Source organism: Puntigrus tetrazona, chromosome 22 (assembly GCF_018831695.1).
Source record: "Puntigrus tetrazona isolate hp1 chromosome 22, ASM1883169v1, whole genome shotgun sequence".
In the NCBI taxonomy this organism is placed as follows: Eukaryota; Metazoa; Chordata; class Actinopteri; order Cypriniformes; family Cyprinidae; genus Puntigrus; species Puntigrus tetrazona.
The window spans coordinates 1567500-1586289 of record NC_056720.1 but is presented as its reverse complement, the minus strand read 5'-3'; the positions used below and the strand labels follow the sequence as shown (position 1 = coordinate 1586289).

The following is an 18790-nucleotide window of genomic DNA, read 5'->3' as shown; positions in this document are numbered from 1 at the left end:
TGTGGAAACTATCAGCTTGACTTTAATAAAGATATTAAGCTTCTTCAGCCAGAAACTCAACCCTTAGCAGTTTGACTTAAGATGCAGGTTCTAAACACCTATAAAGCTGGTTCTAGATGTCTCCTCTGCATTTAACCCAATACAGGCTGATATTTTGATGTCAAAACGTGCACATTATTAGTTTGAAACATATATGTAACGTGAAATGTATAATGTGTGATGCTTTGAACTGTGTTGGTGTAAAAAATGATTTGTCGACACAACTAGACTTAGTCAAGTCATCATGTTACGTTCACTCAACTTATATGTGGTTGTTGAAAATTGAGCCAGTGTATTGTATCAGTTAATGAGCATTTAACATTTTTAGTTAAATCAACTTAAAAACATAGATTTTTAATGTTTTCATAACCAATAAAATAATAAACTTGAGGTATAGTACTTTTTGGTAAGGGAAGTTATGATGTTTTATGTCAGCTGAACACCATTTATTTAACTAGAAATTGTAAATTAATGTAAAATGCTTTATTTTTATGATTTTGAAATCTAATCTTCTCACCCAGTTTAAAAAAGGCTTTATTTTTATATATACTCATATAAGACAATATGATCATGACTAATTGCTGTGTATTTACTATGTATTTGCATTTATCAATAAAGTTTTATTAATCACTCACACACTGTTGTTCTTTCAAATGGGGTAAAATTAATGAATACATTTGATATGTATGAATATATATATATATATATATATATATATATATATATATATATATATATATATATATATATATATATATATATACAAAAGCATTTTTATTAATTTTAACTTGAAGCACTAAAATAACTGAGACAAGAATAAATAAACACATCAATAATAAATCAATAATAAAAGTCAACAGTGTGCTGCTGAATGGCCGCTTTAACTCGTTCGTCACACATTTATAATGATTATGAAGCCAAATCGAAACCGAAACCGAAACCGAAATCTAATTCGTCTACTTCACATTCATTTTCCCGCGAGCTCTTCAGGACGCGTTTTTCTTCCGACTTATATTTCGTTATTGTTAATAATGAGGAAAATCACAAGTTCACCAATTAAATTAGTGTTGATCTATAAAATCAGCACTGTTCTGTACTCAGTTAAGTTTTAACAAATGCTTTTATAAATAAAGTATAATATCTGAACAGTCTAAAAAATGTGAATGTGCTTCAGTGTCTTATCGTGTGTGTGTGTGTGTGTGTGTGTGTGTGAGAGAGAGGAGAAAACATTGTTTGATGCCCAAATAAATGAATCATCTCACAACAGAAATAATTACCTTCCAAAACGATAAAATCATCTTTATTTTTTTTACACGAGAACACATCGAGAGAAGCTGTTCCCAGCGTTTTACATCCACTGTAAAGAATAAACAAGTTAAAGTCAGTTTTATCTGGACATATTAATGTATTAATGTTTAGCTGCACTTTATATTTAACCACTAGAGGGCACAAGATTGTCTTCAAGAACTCTCAACAAAACACATCGATGCTCTTTCATCGGATCAATTGGAGAAGAAGCCGCGTTTCTCGAAGTTCAATTCTGGTTTAAAGAAAAAAAGAATCGCATAGTTTAACTCAATGACAGTTTTTCTGCGTGTCTGCAGGCGGGGCGCAGGGCAGCTCTCTCCAGCAGCGCTTCTTCTTTCGGTTTCGATGCCTGTGGATAAATGGCGTCGGGTATGCAGCCACGTTTTCTCGACGATTCCTTACGTTTTTATTAAACATTAGCCAACAGGAGAGGGTTGTTTACTTAATTTACTTTATTAAATGACAATATTTTCTTCGTGTAGTCTGTTAAATAATATTTCACTTAGCGTGGCGTTCAACAGCAGGAAGAAACTAAACTTGGCACGTTTTTAATGTTCCTATGTGCAGACGTGTAATGTCGACACACTGTAGATCTTCTGGCGATGAGAGCAATCATATTTTCTCCAGTTATATGAACCTTCATCCATATCATCACTCAGTTCTTCCAACAAACGCTTTATAACGTGTTTATGTGGTTTTCTCTCTAACAGAAGCAGGCAGACGTAGTCCACCATTTGATCGTCCTGACAGTAAGTAAATGAAATCCCTGGCTTTGATGTATTATATACGATATATACTCAATATATTAGTGATATCAGTACGTTTGACAGAGCAGCTTCCAGCGCAAGAGTAAGACTCTTCAGGGTTAATTCTGCAGCTATTTATTTTTGCTTGTTTTCCAGTGAGCGACCTGAGGGTCGTGCTTCTAGGAAAGAACAGATCAGAAAACAGACGGGTGGCAAAGGCTTTACTGGATACAATAGTGTTTGACGGCGAAGCTCCGTCTCATTCACTGCAGGACAGTGAGAAAATCACAGGAGTAACGCAGGACAGAAAGATCTCGGTCGTCATCAACACTCACCTGCTCCAGACGCATCTCTCCCATCAGCAGGTCACACACCGCGTGAGAGAGTGCGTGCGTCTGTCTGCTCCGGGACCGCAGGTGATCCTACTCGTCCTGCAGCGGCACGACTTCGGCGAGGACGACAGACACCGAGCGGAAACCGTGCTGAAGCTCTTCGGTAAACGGGCCGTGAGACACACCATAGTGCTGACCACCGATGAAGAGGCACGCGGAGCAGTGGTCACTCCGAAGAGTAACGCCGTTCGTGATTTAATAACGGAGTGCGGAGGAGGGCACCTGCGCTTCGACGCGGTGAGAGCCGAGTTCTTCAAAAAGACCCAGGAGATACTCCTGAGAGAACGTGAAGAGTATCTCATCTGTGGCACGTTTGAGGATGAAGATCTCAAAGAGAGCACAGAATCACGAGCCGGAGGAGGTCTGTAAACGTCTTACGAATCTCTGTTTTGTCCTTTTTATAGTAAGAGGTTTGTAGAGACCGGACATGATGGACGGCATGAGGGATAACGTCCGTTTATGATCAGGATTCGTTAATCCGCTGTCATTTCCCACTGATTTTAGGAATGATTCACGGTTAGGGTTATATCCAGAAACCGTGTGTTCATGTGTACTGTTTTGTTGTATTACGGTGCATATATTCTATTGTTTTAGTAATTATTGATGTGAATCAATGTGAGACGGACCATACACACCGCGACATGCAAGACAAAGCTGTGCAAAGAGTAATTGGATAGAATAATTGTATTCATCATCTTAAAGCTAATCAATGTCTCTATTTATTCATTTAACAGACCTTTGGAGTTTAGGGACTGTGGTGATAGAAAATCCAGGAAGTAATTAAATTCTGCCAAAAGAATAGTAGACTACTACCAAGATTTCAGAGAGTTATTAAGTTAAAAAGGCCTGTGAATAAAAGTGAAGTAATTTCCACAGTTAAACATTTTTTTTATTATAGCTGATCTATCTGAAATGCCATTTATTGATAAAATTTCTCATGTGTCGACGACACAATTTTGGTCCATTTCACTTAAGTGCATTAACTGCATATTAATACTTTGAATGTTGCAGAAATGTTGCGTCTATATATCTGTAGTTTGTTAAAGAAACGCTATTCCTCAATTCTGATCGTCTGATATTTCATTGTTTATCACGTCATCCGCACGACCGAATGATGCTTTACTTTCTGAAACTGAAAGCGGTTCGCTTCACTGCTGGATCCGCTTTCCCACTTTCTCATTCCTGCTTGTAGTTATTCAATCAAGACGAACGGAAAAAGAGCCTTCAAGACGCAGTTTGACTACAGTAAAAACAGTTCGGTGCTGATGATACCGTGCTAAAATGTGACAAGCGGATGGATTTGCACAAGTCGTTTTTCTCCCAACATCAAATCCAGTTAATGGTTGAATGAGTTCTCAGAGTAAAACGTACATTAAAGTGAGAAAGTTTTGGTAGCCGTTGGGTCCTATGCCAGTGTGTATATATACTGTTTTTAGACACAACTGTTTCTGACGATCTGTGTTTGACTCACAGCTTTAGATGATGACCCCAGTATTCAGAGAGTAGAGATGTCTTGTGGTCATGCGGTGACCCCAAAATCCCTGACCGGCTGGTGTCGCAGTCTGCTGGACCAGGTGGGCCACACATTCTCTATTGAGCTAAATGTTGAACAAAATAGGCTCTGGTTGACCGTCTAACACATCTAACACAGACATGTTCATGACAATTTATGACAATTATCAATACCTTTGAGCTGGAGCTCTGCATCTGGAAGAACCTCGGACCATTTTTTTCCAGTTTGCACGAGAATGTGCCTCTGCTTTCAACGCTTTGTTTTTATCCCGACAGGGTCAGTATAAATTTTATTGCCCAGCTTTCAAAGACGGGACAGAGAAATGTAATGTGGAGTGGCCGTTTTCGGAGGTCAAGAGGCTGCTCAGCGATTCAGAGCAGGCTCACTTCGAGGAGAAGGTGTCTCTTCTGGCAGCAGCTGAGCACTGCGACTTAAGATCAGTGAGTATTAATCACGTTTCATTACGTATGTCTCCCGGATGATGTGAGATTAATGGTGTGTGTCTCTCTAAGTGTCCGAGCTGTGGGTCCTACGTGGAGCGAGAAGACCTGAGTAACCTCTGCGTGAGATGCACCATCTGTACATCTGTGAAAAACAAGACCTACCAGTTCTGCTGGCAGTGTCTGAGAGAATGGAGAGGAGCAGCTGGTCATGCTCTCCGCTGCGGTCATGAAGACTGCGTCAACCCAGACGTCGACAAGCTAGCAAAGTGTACAGATATGAGGCTGTCTTACGTGGAGAACGTGGAGTGTCCGGCCATCCGGGCCTGTCCGACCTGCGGTCTTCTTCTGGAGCACAACGGCTTCGCTTGTAAGAACCTCATGTGTAAGCGCTGCAAGCTGGAGTTCTGCTTTCTTTGCCTGAAGCCGAAGAGTGTTTGCAATCCCATCCACGGACCGTATACCGTCTGCTCCGTGGCGCTGCGGCAGACCGAGATTCCGGTTTGGAAGAGATAATGTGAAAGACAGGACTTGTTTTGCAAACACTGTAATTTCTTGTAATTTACTAGTAACTGTAAATGTGTGGAGCTCAAAAGCAGTCATAAGTAGCACGGTCGACGGTTTCAAGACCCATTTCTCAGAACGTTTAACACATTTCAGATGTTTGCACACTCGTTCTGATTTGCTCAGCGTTTTCCTCAAAACTCTACACCGTCATTTTGCACAGATTTAACCATGTTCTCATGCAGAAAACGCGGTATAAGTAAATCAAGCGTCGACAAATGAACTGAAACAGCGCTTATTTATTTCTGTGTGAACGGAGAAGATAGTGCTAATAATACTGTGATGCAGTTTAGCAGAGGAAGCTGAATGAAGTGAATGAATGTATTGATTTATTTACAGTACACTACTGTAAGATCTCTGTATCCGAAACCCCTCTATTTTACTGTAACAGTCATCGACTAGCAAAAAGGATTCCTGTTTCCCTAAAGGTTTCAGTGACAGTGTTTTGACTGAATCAGTGTAAGTGTCTGTGGGGGGTTTGCGGCCAAACTTTGATTTTGACTGAAGATAATATGCTTTTGGTTTTTACCTGGAAGTTAGAGGTTTGTGTAAGTTGTCGTATAGTTTTGTGATTGTGTTTGCAGTTTTGAGAAATTGCCAAATTGTTTGATGCGTTGTGTGTTAGCAGTCGAGACAAACTCTAAGTATGTTCCATGAAGATATTTAGTAAATTTCCTACCTTAAATATATCAAAACTTTTTTGATTAGTAATGTTCATCGCTAAGAACTTCATTTGGACAACTTGAAGAGGGATTTTCTCAGGATTAATTTTTTTTGATCCCTCAGATTCCACATTTTCTAATAGTTGTATCTCAGAGAAATATTATCCGATCATAACAAACCAGACATCAGTGCAGAGATGATTTTTTCAGGTTTAGACAAAATGACGCTTATGACTGGTTTCATATTCCAGGGTCGAATATATCTAGCTCCTTTTGTTACTATAAAAATGTTTCAGTTATAATGTTAATACTTGTGAAAAAATATGTTTTTATTTTTGTTATATATATATATATATATATATATATATATATATATATATATATATATATATATATATATATATTTTTTTTAATGATTGTCAAATAGGCTATTTCAACAGCAGTTTTTTCTTAAATGGAAGAATTGATTCAGATTGGTTGTCAGTGTTTATATCGTTCATCAGCTGGGGAAAAGTTTTTTTTCTTAAAATGTATAGTTGTGTCATCTTTACCGTTAGTTCTCTGCATTGTTAAATAAGAGCACTCTCTGTATTTTAATGTAAATGTTCTGTGTGCATTGTTTGTGAAGCGTTTAATTCATTCCTCCTCACAGTAATACAGTTTTCATGGGTACAAGAAAATACAGTTTATTTTGTATTTTTTGGTAATTTGTATTGTTAAATGGTCTCTCTGAAGGCTAAGCGCCCTAAAGATGAAATCCTAGAACCGTCCCTGCATAACTGATAGATAGGTAGTGAAAAGAGAGAGGGAAAAAAGATGCATTACTTTCATAATCCTGTGAAACATTTATTTGGCTGTTACGGTTAATAAAGCATCTCATATAATCTCTCCATGTTCCCTTATGAGTCCTGAACAAAAGACGTAAATCATAGGTCTTGTAGCCATGGATCAAGTGTAATATTGCCCAAACATTTAAATATTAACGTGTCGTTAATTCTTGGTCACCTTTTATGATAGAAATAAATTATAGTCATAGCTTTCTGTCTATAGCTACAACTGCTATTTGTAAATACAGTAAAGTATTTTACTTTTTTATATTAAATTCATTACTATTTAGTTTGTTTGTTGTTCACACATCCCTAATATCTGATGGCGGGAGCACGACGATGCTCACAGGCCCTGAAAAGGTTACATATAGAAACATTTTGTACATCATTTCCATGATTTCTAATGAAATAAGAATTTTGAATAGGATAATGAAAATGACTTTGTTTCTCCTTATTCATCAGAAGAAACCGCATCTTCCCTCTCTCATTTCTGCTCCCCGTCTCAAGAAAGAACATGTTTCCTTTTCATCTCTTCTCGTCTAACCTCTGCAGATGTGCCGCTGGTTAGATCTCGAGTTATTCCTTTGATTTTTACTTCAAGGTGTAGGTGTTAAAATGGCTTTAGGTAAGAACCAGAGGCAGGTATTTGCAGAAATGTATTTTTCTCAATGATTTATTAGGAATTTATGAAATATTACCAACAGTAGGTAACTTTGTGTCTCAGGAACTAAACTAAATTTGAGGCTTCCTTTAATAATCTGCCGATTCTTATCTTTGTTGAATTGTGGAAATAGGCTATTTATCAATATTTGTGTAAAAGTGTGATTTCAACACACTGTAGATGCTCTGAAGTTCAGGAAAATCATTTTACCAATATGTGTTGAAATTGATAATTGCAAATATTACATAGCTTTTTACTGTACAAATGTTCAAATTATGCTAATTTATAAAGATTAAACCATCTGATCTCTCTGTGTGTGTGTGTGTGTGTGTGTGTGTGTGTGTGTGTGTGTGTGTGTGTGTGTGTGTGTGTGTGTGTGTGTGATGATGTTTTTTTTTTGCAGCAGAACGTAGAAATCTCGAATCTGATCGTCCTAACAGTAAGTAAATGAAATCACAAACATTTATGTATCCCTTTTATGAAACAAAATGGGTAAACTTGATATTTTATAAATGTTCTGTCAATAGCTACTTTTAATAATATGCAATTTTAAAATTAAAGTTCACATCCAAATATAAATGCTGTCACTGTATATTATGTTCTTCTACAATCATGTCTTTTCTGATAAATATTTTAGGACAAAAAACAATAACAGTACTAAACAATTACTGTTTCATATTCCTATATATTCCTATAAATCCTGTATTCTGATACTTGAAACCTTATCCATTAGGTTTGTGATACAACTTTGTCCAAAGTTTAGAAAATGTTTATGATTAATGTGATTTATTAAATAATGAAGACCATGATAAGTTAAATCTTTTTTTTAAATGGCTTGGGCCTAGAATCATTTAGTTATATCTTTTATTATAATCTTATTATAAGACAGTAGAGACAGATGGGAGATGGGGATGTGAGAATAAGGGGAAGATTTGGCAACCGAAGCTTTAAAATAAAGAGTGTAGGAGTAAGAGTGTATAAGTAGTTATGATAATTTATCATGGTGTGTGCTGATAAACTTTTATAAATGAAATGTACAAAAAATGCAACCAGTTGCACAGCGGATAAAATGTAACAACTTCATGTTAAACGCACAGACAATACCAGACAATGAGCTTATACATAAAACACAATACATAATGAAGAGCCAAAGTAAACAGAAGTGAAAGGAATGAAGTGAAACAAAAGAAACAGTAAGAGGAACATACCAAAACCAACATCTATGAAAATGAAACTAAGGCACCGTGAATATATTCTGTTCAACACTTTATTATTATCATCAAAGTGCACTACTGGGCAAAAGTATTAGAACCCTAGTTTTTCACCAACAAAAAATGGCTTACGTCTGTTATTTCTATCTTCTTTGGAAAGCATTGGTTTCCAAACATTCATTTGGCCGTTAATTGTAATGATCCAGTGAGATTTCTGTGCTCCACAAAGAGATCTGATCTGATCATCAGCAGTCTCTCTGCAATGATGAAGAAAAAGAAAAAGCTGAGACAGACTAAATCCAGTAGATCAATGTCTCCAAACCTTTTTAGCACCATTTTCCAAGCGAGAAGTACCAAACCTAAAGGGTTAACACTGCAGATCACTGACTGGTTGAAACGTCAATACCAGTGTCATTAAATTTATTTACATAAGACCAAACTGCTACATTTAAACAGTCTGTAGTATCATTTGTTCTTAGTTTTTTTTTAGAAATCTTGTTTTAAAAGAAATGGCTGTACTGTGGTTATGATCCCACCCACTTTGAAGCTGTACTAAACTGCAATGGAAAAGCAAACTATGCCACAATAAAGTGTGACTTGTATCGTATCCAGCTAGACAAGTCCGGCCAAAGCTTCATGATCCGTATGATTTTTTCTTTATTTGAAGGCCTTGTGAATTTACTTTGATCTCGGAAGAGATCTTGTGCATCTTGTAGAGAACTTGAGCAGTGTGACTAATACCACTCTGACCACCACAAAAACATTTCTTCCTCCACCAAGGAGTTGGTCCACATTTAATGTACGACTGTAAATAATACTTATATGACTGAAATAAAATTCTGATATAATTATTCCTTCACAACTAAATCTCTTGATGAGTAAAATCTGTTGTGTGTAATATTATTATAGATCATGCAACATTTATAAAATAATGAAAACTTTTTAATATAACATAAACATCTGCCATTAAGAACAATATTGCATTCTTAATGGCAGATGAATCACATTAGATTATTTGTGGATGAACTTACTTTGTTGTGTATTTTCAACAGTTTCAGTAGTTCTCGTTTGACTGTACCTTGTAGCAAGTAACCTGCATCAACATAAAATAAACATAAACGTAACAAAAGCAGCCTGAACATAGTAGAGCTTAGAGGTGATGCCGCTGAAGAAGAAACCGAGAGAGCAGCTGGACCGGAAAAGAGAAAGTCAAAGAAGTGAAGAGATTTGAGAAAGGCTTCCTTGTTTGAACTCTCTGTGATCCCTGCTGGCACTGTTATGGCCGCAAATGCCATTTCTGAACTTTTAGTGTTTATTGAATCCCCCCATTATGACTGCAGATGCCATTTCCGGACTCTCTGTGTTCCCCAAAGCCACTGTTATGAATGGCTACGGAACTTTCCGGAATTCGGAAACGGAAATTCGGAATTCTCCATTATGATGCCTGGTGCAGTTTCTATGCCAAAAAGGCCATTTATGAATTTTTTCACTGTCCTGTAATGGCTCAACAGCACCACCTGTTCCATCTTGATGGTCTTCTGCTGTGCCCTGACCTCCTTCCCTGCCTGCTCCACTCTGGCTCTCATGCAGTACCTAACTCCACCCTGGCCTTCAGCTCTGCCTGCCCTGGCCCCTTTCACTCTACACAATATTTTTCTCTCCATGGGCATGGCCCACCATCCCTCCCCTGTCCTGCCTCTGCTCCACGCCCTATTGAACTTGTGTTGCATATGTTCTGTCTTGTGTTTCAGAGCGTCTGAAATCCACTCCTTAGGTGAGAGGCTATGTTACATGTAGCTTGTGTATGTTTTAGCCCCTGTCTGCTGTGTGCCTTGTTTGTCTCCATGGTTTGTTCTCCTCATTAGTTGCCATAGACACTCAGTGGACTACACCTACTCCTTGGTAGTTTCCATAGTAACTAATTGGTTCCTTTTGTTCTCTTGTGTATAACTAGCCCTTGTGATAAGATGTTCTTGGTTTGATGTTTTTTGTCCCTGTAAGGAAACATGCTTATAAGTATTAAAGAATGTGTTTTTGAAAAAGTAAAAATGGAAAAAGTTTTCACGGGTATGGTTTGGTTAAAGAGATTTGTAGCTTGTAGAGTAGAACAACCCCTATGACTTTGAAAGGAACACATAAAACATGGAAACCAGTGTGTATGTGATTGTATGTTTTTGTGCTCTTTTTCAGTGAGAGATCTGAGGATTGTGCTGATAGGAAAGAATGAATCCGAAAACAGCAGAGTGGGAAACACTTTACTGGGTACAGAAGCATTCCACAGTACATCTGCATCTTATTTTCAGCAGCACTGTAAGAGAATCAGTGGAGCTGTAGAAGGGAGACACATCACAGTCATCAACACTCACCTGCTCCAGCCCAATCTCCCACAACATCTGATAATACAAAGAGTGAGAGAGTGTGTGTCTCTGTCTGCTCCGGGACCTCATGTGATAGCGCTCATACTGCAGAGCAAGGACTTCAACAAAGAGGACAGACAGAGAGTGAAAATTGTGCTAAACCTCTTCAGTAACCAGGCCATGAACCACACTATAGTGTTGACTAATGATGAAGAGACACGCGGATCAATATTCATTTCTAGGAACAAAGCCATTCATAATTTAATAAAAGATTGTAAAGGAAGACATTTTAGGTTTGTTACAATAAACCTCGGACAGCGCTCTGAGATGTTCAGAAGGATAGAGAAGATGATCAAAGAAGAACACAAAGAATATCTTATCTGCAACATGTATGAGGATACAGGTGATAGTGTTTTTTAATGGTTTCTAAAACTTTCTATCATATTGAACAATAAAATATTTCTGTTGATGTTTTAGGAAGTGTACCACAGCTGATCTGAATATTCTGTCTCTTTTTAGTCTCAGTGATGCCTACTGGAAAAGCAAAGCTGAACATTGTGCTGTGTGGAAATGATTCAACACTAAAGAGTTTTGCATCTAGAATGTTTAGAGGAACAATGATTAAACCAATGAATAAACTTTTACCACAGGCAGAGATGAGTAAAGTGTGTCAGAAGAGAGAGGGAATGATTCATGGACGTCAGGTCAGTGTACTAGAGCTTCCAGTTCTCACTCAGCTCTCGGAGGAGGAAGTGATGCGGGAGACTTACCGCTGTTTGTTTCTTTGTGATCCTGGAGTTCATCATTTTATCTTTATTATTCCTGTCACTCCACTTACTAATGCAGACAGAGCAGAAATGGAGAAGATTAAAGGAATATTTAATTCTTATGAGCACTTCATGGTGCTTTTCATTACTGATCTCACTGTTGACCAAAGTGTGATAGATTTTGTAGAATCCACAGAATCTCTGAGGATTGTAAGTCTCTATGGGAGTTGGTACGATGTGGTGGGCTTGAAGGACCAGAGAAACTCCAGACAGATCTCAGACCTGCTTAATTGTATAGAGAGCATGAAGACTGAACCCTATTCTCTTCAGACGTACATGAGAGCTCCAGAGAAGAGAGTCAGACATGAACTAGAGGAGAAACTAAGAGTGAAAGACAATGAAATTAAAGAGTTACAGCAAAAGATCAAGACACTGGGTGAGTGCATTCATGTATTTATCTGGATCTCTGTGTAACATGCATTCTTTTTTGACTCATTAAAGACTACTCTTGCTGCTGCATTCTAGAGGTCTGATAGAACTAGGAAAAATACCTAAGAGCACTGCAATTACCAGCCTGGACAGAACAAGAGCTTGAACAAGAAGTTGTGTAGCATGTTTAGGAAGAATGGGGCCTGATTGTTTAATGTTGTATAAAGCAACTCTGAAGGGCCAGGCAGATTTAACAATGTGGTCTGAGAAATTTAATTACATCTCCAAGAAGTTACTTTAAAGAAGTTATTGTTGATGCACCTAAATGGATGGTGAAATTGAAGTAATGAAGTAATGAGTTTGCTGATACCGAAAGCTGTTTTGTCTTGGCACGGTTGAGCTGAAGGTGATCCAGCAAGAAATATTTGTTAGATATGCTTAGATATGAGCAGCTATGTTTCAAATCCTCAGGATAGAATGAAAGGTAGAGTTGACTATCATCAGCATAGCAGTGATTTTGAAAACCCATGTTTCTGATTGAACCTAGCAATGTCATGTAGACAGAGAAGATAAGTGGTCCTAGAATTGAGCCCTGAGGCACCCCATTAACTAGATGTTGGAGCAGTCTGTAGTTCCTTAAAAGTCCTGGCATAAGAGTGGGTTTCTTAAGTAGTCAGGTGATACAAGCCTTTTTAAATGCTAAGGAGAGACACCAATGTGAAAAGATATATTGATGTGTGAGAGTGCAGGTACAACTGAAGGAGAAATGACTAAAGAGATGAGACAGAATAGGATCAAGCTGACAAGTAGTAGGATGACAGGAAAAGGTGAGTATAGAGACTTCTGTCTCAGAGATTGGAAATAAGGAAGGTGGGTGTGTGTTTGCTGGTAAGGTGTATTTGTTAGTTTGTGGTGTGGAGAATTGTGTGTCCTTAGGGTTAGGGTTATGAGGGGATTAGAGTGTTATAATTGTATTAACAAAGAATGTTACGAAGTTATCAGCTGGTAGATTTGATGAAGGTAAAAGACAAAAGAGGCAGTAAAATGTAATGTGGGAGTTTGGAAAATTGTTAATTTTGTTGTGGCAGTATGTTCTTTTAGGAGTGGATATATTAGCAGAGAAGAAATAGACTAAACGATGCAATTTAGGTCAGTAGGATTTTTGGATTTGCACCACACCCTTTCTGCAGTCCAGCATTTTGGACCATGCTCATGGAGAACATCAGAGAGCCATCAGAAGACATGGAACAGAGTGGCCAGGAAGAGAGGGGAAGACAGTGTCTAAACAAAAGATGAGAACTGTTTAAGGAGGAAGCAACGATGAAACCATATCAGATAGGTGATAGGGTAAGAGTGAGGACATGTCCTTCATTCTTTTAAGGCAGTTCACCATGCATTTTTTTTAATCATCACCACTAACACTGCACTGAGATTGGAAATTCAGTGTGATAGACAACTGAATATAAGCAACAGAAATATTACTATGTTGCTGAATGTGATTTTTGTAAATACTCACAGTAGCGTCAGTCCTTAAAAAAAGCCCTTTGGCAAGTATTACAGCTTGTAAATGCTTTTTGCAGCCAGACTGCAGTAATTATGACATGATGTAACTGCAATATTATTTTATAACTAGTTAATTATTTTGTCATAGATCCAGAGTGTGTGAAGCTGAATCTGGTTGTGTGTGGGAGTAACAGAGGATTAAAATCCTTAATCTCAGAGCTGATCCTAAATCAGAGAGAGAGAAGATCAGATTCAGAGTGTGTGAGGAGAGACGTGGAGCTTGATGGATGTCAGATCAGTCTGGTGGAGCTTCCAGCTCTGTTCAACACTCAGCTCTCAGAAGAGGAAGTGATGCGTCAGACTCACCAATGTGTGTCTCTCTGTCATCCTGGAGTTCATGTCTTCATCTTCATCGTTCCTGATGCTCTACTTAATAATGAAGACAAAGCAGAAATGGAAAGGTTAAAGAGAATATTTAGCTCAAGAATCAACAAACATCTCATGATCCTCATAAAGCAGAGCTCAGATCATCAGACAGCAGAACTAAATGAAGAAACACAGTCTGCCATTCAGAGTTTAGGAGGTCGACATCATTTCATTGACCCGAACACACAAGTGTCTGTGTTGATGGAGAAACTGCAGCAGATGGTTGAGGAAAACAGCGCTGTTTGTTTCTCCACAGAGACACTGATGGAAGCACAGATGGAAAAACTGCTGAAATTTGATGAAATGAAGAGGAGAATCCATTCATTAGAGACGAGGTTTCAATCACAAGGTAATGATCAGAACATCTGCAGCTCGAGATTCATAATTGCAAAGGTCTACACAGATTTGTCAGAGAATAACATTATTTGCGGAGATGAGAATAAATAATATGATTAGCATGTCAGCATTCCAGTGATTTTTAAAACACATGTTCCTGATTGAACCTAGTAATGTCATGTAGACACAGAAGTCTTTAGTTCTTTAAAAGTCCTGTCTTAAGAGCGTGTTTCTTAAGTAGTGGGGTGATACAGGTCTGTTTACATTTTTCTTTAGATTTAAGAGAAAGAGAAGATGAACTGAGGATTGTGCTGCTGGGAAAAACTGGAGCTGGGAAGAGTTCAACTGGAAACACCATCTTAGGAAGAAAAGTGTTTATTTCAGACATTTCTCAAGAATCTGTTACTAAAGAGTGTCAGAAAGAGACAGCTGAAATTAATGGCAGACACATTACTGTGATCGACACTCCAGGACTGTTTGATACTGAAATCAGCAACAGCATCTCAATGATCCTGCCTGGACCACATGTGTTTCTCTTAATATTACCAGTGGGACAATTCACTGAAGAAGAGGAAAAATCTGTGCAAGTCATTCAAAAGACATTTGGTGAAAATTCATTAAAGTACATCATAGTGCTCTTCACCAGGGGAGACTTTTTGAAGAACAAAATCATTGAACAGTATCTGGGAGAACCTGGATCTACCCTTAAAAGCCTGACTGAAGTGTGTGGAAACAGATACCATGTGTTCAATAACGAGACTAAAGACCAAACACAGGTGACTGATCTCCTGCAAAAGATAGACAACATGGTGAAAGAGAACGGAGGGAGTTACTACTCATGTAAGATGTTCAGAGAGATGGAGAGAGAAATACAAGAACAACAGAAGAACATACTGATGGAGAAAGTGAAGAAACTGAACAGAGAAAGAGAAGAACTGATGAACAAACATGACAAAGAGAAAAAGTGGTTGAAGATGAAGATGGAGGACGATCATGAGAAAGAGAGAAAGAGAAGAGAGGATGAATACAAAAGAGACATTAAAGACTTAGAGGATCAAGAGAGAAAGTTGCAAGAGGAGATGAAGAGAGAACGAGAGGAATGGGAGAAACAGAAACAACAGGAAAGACAAAGAAGAGAACAAGAAGAAGAGAAATGGAGAAAGAAAGAAAAGGCGATGTTGGATGAATATTATCAGAGACTTAAACAAGAGATAGACAGAATGAAGATGATGATGGAGGAAGAAAAGCAGAATCATGATCAAGACAGAAAGAGAAGAGAAGAAGATCAAGAAAGAAAAAGAAAGAAAGAGCAGGAAACATGGGATGAATATTACCAGAAACTTGAAAAAGAAATAGAGAGAATGAACGTGACGATGGAGGAAGAAAGAGAGAATCATCATAAAGAAAGAAAGAGAACAGGAACGGTATAAAAAAGACAGACATATGAGAGGAGATGAAGAGAGAACGAGAGGAATAGAAGAGAAAATGAACAAGTCATCCTGGACACCTGTGTGACTAACATATTTTACTTACATAATCATTGTGTTCTAAAACAGAAGCAAATCAATCCCGAGTATAGATCATAGACATGTATGTGTAGTTCCAGTGCTATGGTTGTGTGTAGATTTATAGATGGCCATCTTTAAGAATGACTGTTGATATGAAATTATAACACAACAAGAGTCCACTTGTAAGCAGTAGAAGTATTATTCCTAGTTAGAGTGCATCAGTGTGAACTATTACTTGTTACTAGTGCTTGTTGTTTGTAGTTTTTTCCAATTACAAATATAAATGTTTACGAGGTAAGTCATGATACTCAGTAATTATGTCTCCACTGGATGCTCGTTTGTAATGTGTTTTATTGTTTTGGTGTCATTATGGCACATCATGTTCTGGTAAGAGGCGTGACACTTCTGCCACATGCTTATGGTATTCGGCCAATCACAGTGCACTGGATGGCTGACCAATCACAGCACACCTCGCTCTTTACAGTACACAGTACTTCTTCTAGAGGTGCAGCTGGATCATGGACAAGGACTACTGATCCATTCTTGAGTTTGAACTTATTAACAAAACTTGCCGTAATAGTCCCTCATTCAGAATGCAGTCTGGAGTAAAATAATTTGTGCGGATATAAGCAAATAAAAATTTAAATAAGCACAACTATGCCTTTTTTAATGAACAATAATAGTAATTATAAAAGTATCAGAGGCCTAAAATAAAGAAGAGAGAATAAATAAAGAAAAAAACAATCAAAGTTAGTGCTGTACTATGGTAAAGTTCAAAATAAATATACAAAGTAACTTAGTTCTTAGCCAAAACTATATGACCAGGAACAAATAAAAGATGCATGAGACCATGAATAGCTGTTAAATATAGAGTTGAACAGATTGAAAAGGGACATGAAAACCTGTTAAATGGTTAACAGTAAATTCCAGTAAAAGTTTTTTCCTTAAAACCACAGTTTTTCTTTTTAATTTTTCTTATCAGTTAAGTTTATTAGAATTGTGTATTACATCTGATGTTATTGAATTAGTGTTTATTGCGTATTTCAGTTTAATTACCATGATGGTGTTTAGTGTTTGTGTCAATGACACTGAACACTTTCTATATGTTTTTATTTAAAAGCTACTTGTAGAGTTATATTCGTTATATATAGAAAGTATCTGTGCTGCATTTCACAGAGACCATCATAAGTAGTCTACGAAGATCCTGGCCTACATTCCAAGCTTTCTGAATCTAACAGTAGTTTTGGTTCTGGATAAAGCCGGATGATTTAGGTGGAAGTTGGCTCAAACCGTACGTGTTTCGGTTTTTATGTCTGGGGTCACAATGCGACTTGACACATTAAAGGAATCGTTCACCCAAAAATAAAAATCTCTACTCATCCTAAGTAGTTCCAAATCAGTATGAATTTCTTTGTTCTGCTGAACGCAAAGGAAGATACTGTTTTGGGTCACCATTCACTTCCATAGTATTTTTTTCCTACTATGGAAGGCAATGGTGACCCAACAGCTAAAAATGTCAACATAAGGATAGTAAATTTGTCAAGTTTGTTTGAGATGTGTTATGTGAAATGTATTTTGATCTGATTTAATAAACTATTATTAGTTATCTGATAAATGTATAATTCAATATTTTACTAATAAATACAATGTATTTGGTGGATAATATACCCAAAACCACCTCAGTCTTAGCCTGTCTTCTCTTTACAGTTATATTTGTGCCTGTACCTATTTATACATAGCTCAGATACAAAAGCCTCCAATTGCTGTTTTCAATTTTCCCCTAAAATTAGCAGTTTTATCCGCTCCTCTATGTAGGTTTATTCATTTCTACGTTTGTATTTTACTCCTAAACTTCACCATAGATTTCCTCATAATGTTTAGTATATCAACAAATCTCAATGGTTTACATTTCTAACACAAAAAATAAATATAAGTTTCAAAAGTATACATAAAAAATTTGTATATAATTCTATGCTATTCATAATTTTTTGTATGTATGTATATATATATATATATATATATATATATATATATATTTTTTATTTATTTATTTTTTATTTATTTATTTTTATATATATATATATATATATATATATATATATATATATATATATATATATATATATATATATATATATATATATATATATATATATTTATTTTTTTTTTTTTTTTTTTTTTTTTTTTTTTTTTTTTTTTTTTTTTTGCTGAAGCGGTCTCATATGTATCAGGCTGAGCTGCGTGACCTTGGTTTTGTACCGAAACACCAGCAACCCTGTGACTCATCATTAATTGCAACACAGAAATTTATAGATGCAGAAACAGCCTTGTTTACAAAAGTTTCATCAGTAAACACACTTGTGAAACTCTGTTGTTGCTGGAGAAACACAAACTGCATCCACCGTCACGTAACGCCTGGGTTGTTTTAGGAAGCTGAAAAAGGTTACCCTTCCCTCACATCCTAAAACACACTTCTTTAGAGACGTTTGGAGATATGGCCACCCTTCATTAAGTCATGGAAAAAACTCGTATGGACCTGGAATGAGTGTATTTAGCCTGATCCCACAGCAGTTCGTACATATTTTACGACTTGCCAATTCGTATGAATTTGTACGAATGACCTTCACCTAACCCCGCCCCTAAACTGGGGTTTTAGACAAATCGTACAAAATCCTACGAGTGAGGTCAATTTTTCGTACAAGTTTCTGTATTTGTAGAATACATATAAATTGTTTGTTACAGAAATACTATTTAATTATTTTTTTTACTTCGGCCATTTTTCAAATTTCAGACACAACACACACATTCAGATGTATTATTCAATGATAATCAAAGCAACTTTATTTTCTCGGATTAGTTTTTTTTTCCTTTTCCACATCAAACACAAATGAAGTACATTTTAAACTCTTTAGTAACGGAACGAGGAATATTATACTACTGTTGCACAATAAAAACTTTAAAAATGAAGTCAAAGAAGATCGGTCAGGTTCTACGATTTAATCTAGGATAAACGTTTTAGTCAACCTTTTTGTAGAATTATGCCAGCATATTACGGTGAAAAGCGTTGTTATTATTTATTTAGAGTGTGCAGAAGATAATGT

General features: G+C 36.8%; 3 protein-coding genes across 5 annotated transcripts in view; all 3 read left to right on the top strand.

The window, feature by feature from the left end:
• The window catches only part of LOC122327919 (GTPase IMAP family member 8-like), a 295481-nt gene extending 279667 nt beyond the window's left edge, over positions 1-15814 (top strand). For 2 of the 3 annotated variants that reach the window (XM_043223605.1, XM_043223606.1), the window contains exon 4: positions 14458-15814. In XM_043223605.1, the coding sequence (XP_043079540.1) occupies positions 14458-15611 (1154 nt within the window). In that variant the 3' untranslated portion in view covers positions 15612-15814. Of the gene's footprint in view, positions 1-11379; positions 11924-13567; positions 14195-14457 lie in introns of those variants that run through there. The other variant, XM_043223607.1, reaches the window with a different exon arrangement.
• Positions 1746-3275, top strand: LOC122327997 (GTPase IMAP family member 5-like). Its single transcript, XM_043223719.1, has 2 exons — positions 1746-2096; positions 2250-3275. Coding segments are annotated over exons 1-2 (606 nt in total). The 5' UTR covers positions 1746-2095; the 3' UTR covers positions 2855-3275.
• On the top strand, positions 3873-6000 carry LOC122327995 (E3 ubiquitin-protein ligase dbl4-like). The gene is made up of 3 exons (XM_043223717.1): positions 3873-4059; positions 4274-4438; positions 4511-6000. The coding sequence occupies exons 1-3, from the start codon at positions 3994-3996 to the stop codon at positions 4952-4954; spliced, it is 675 nt and encodes a 224-aa protein (XP_043079652.1). The 5' UTR covers positions 3873-3993; the 3' UTR covers positions 4955-6000.
• Positions 15815-18790: the final 2976 nt, after the last annotated feature.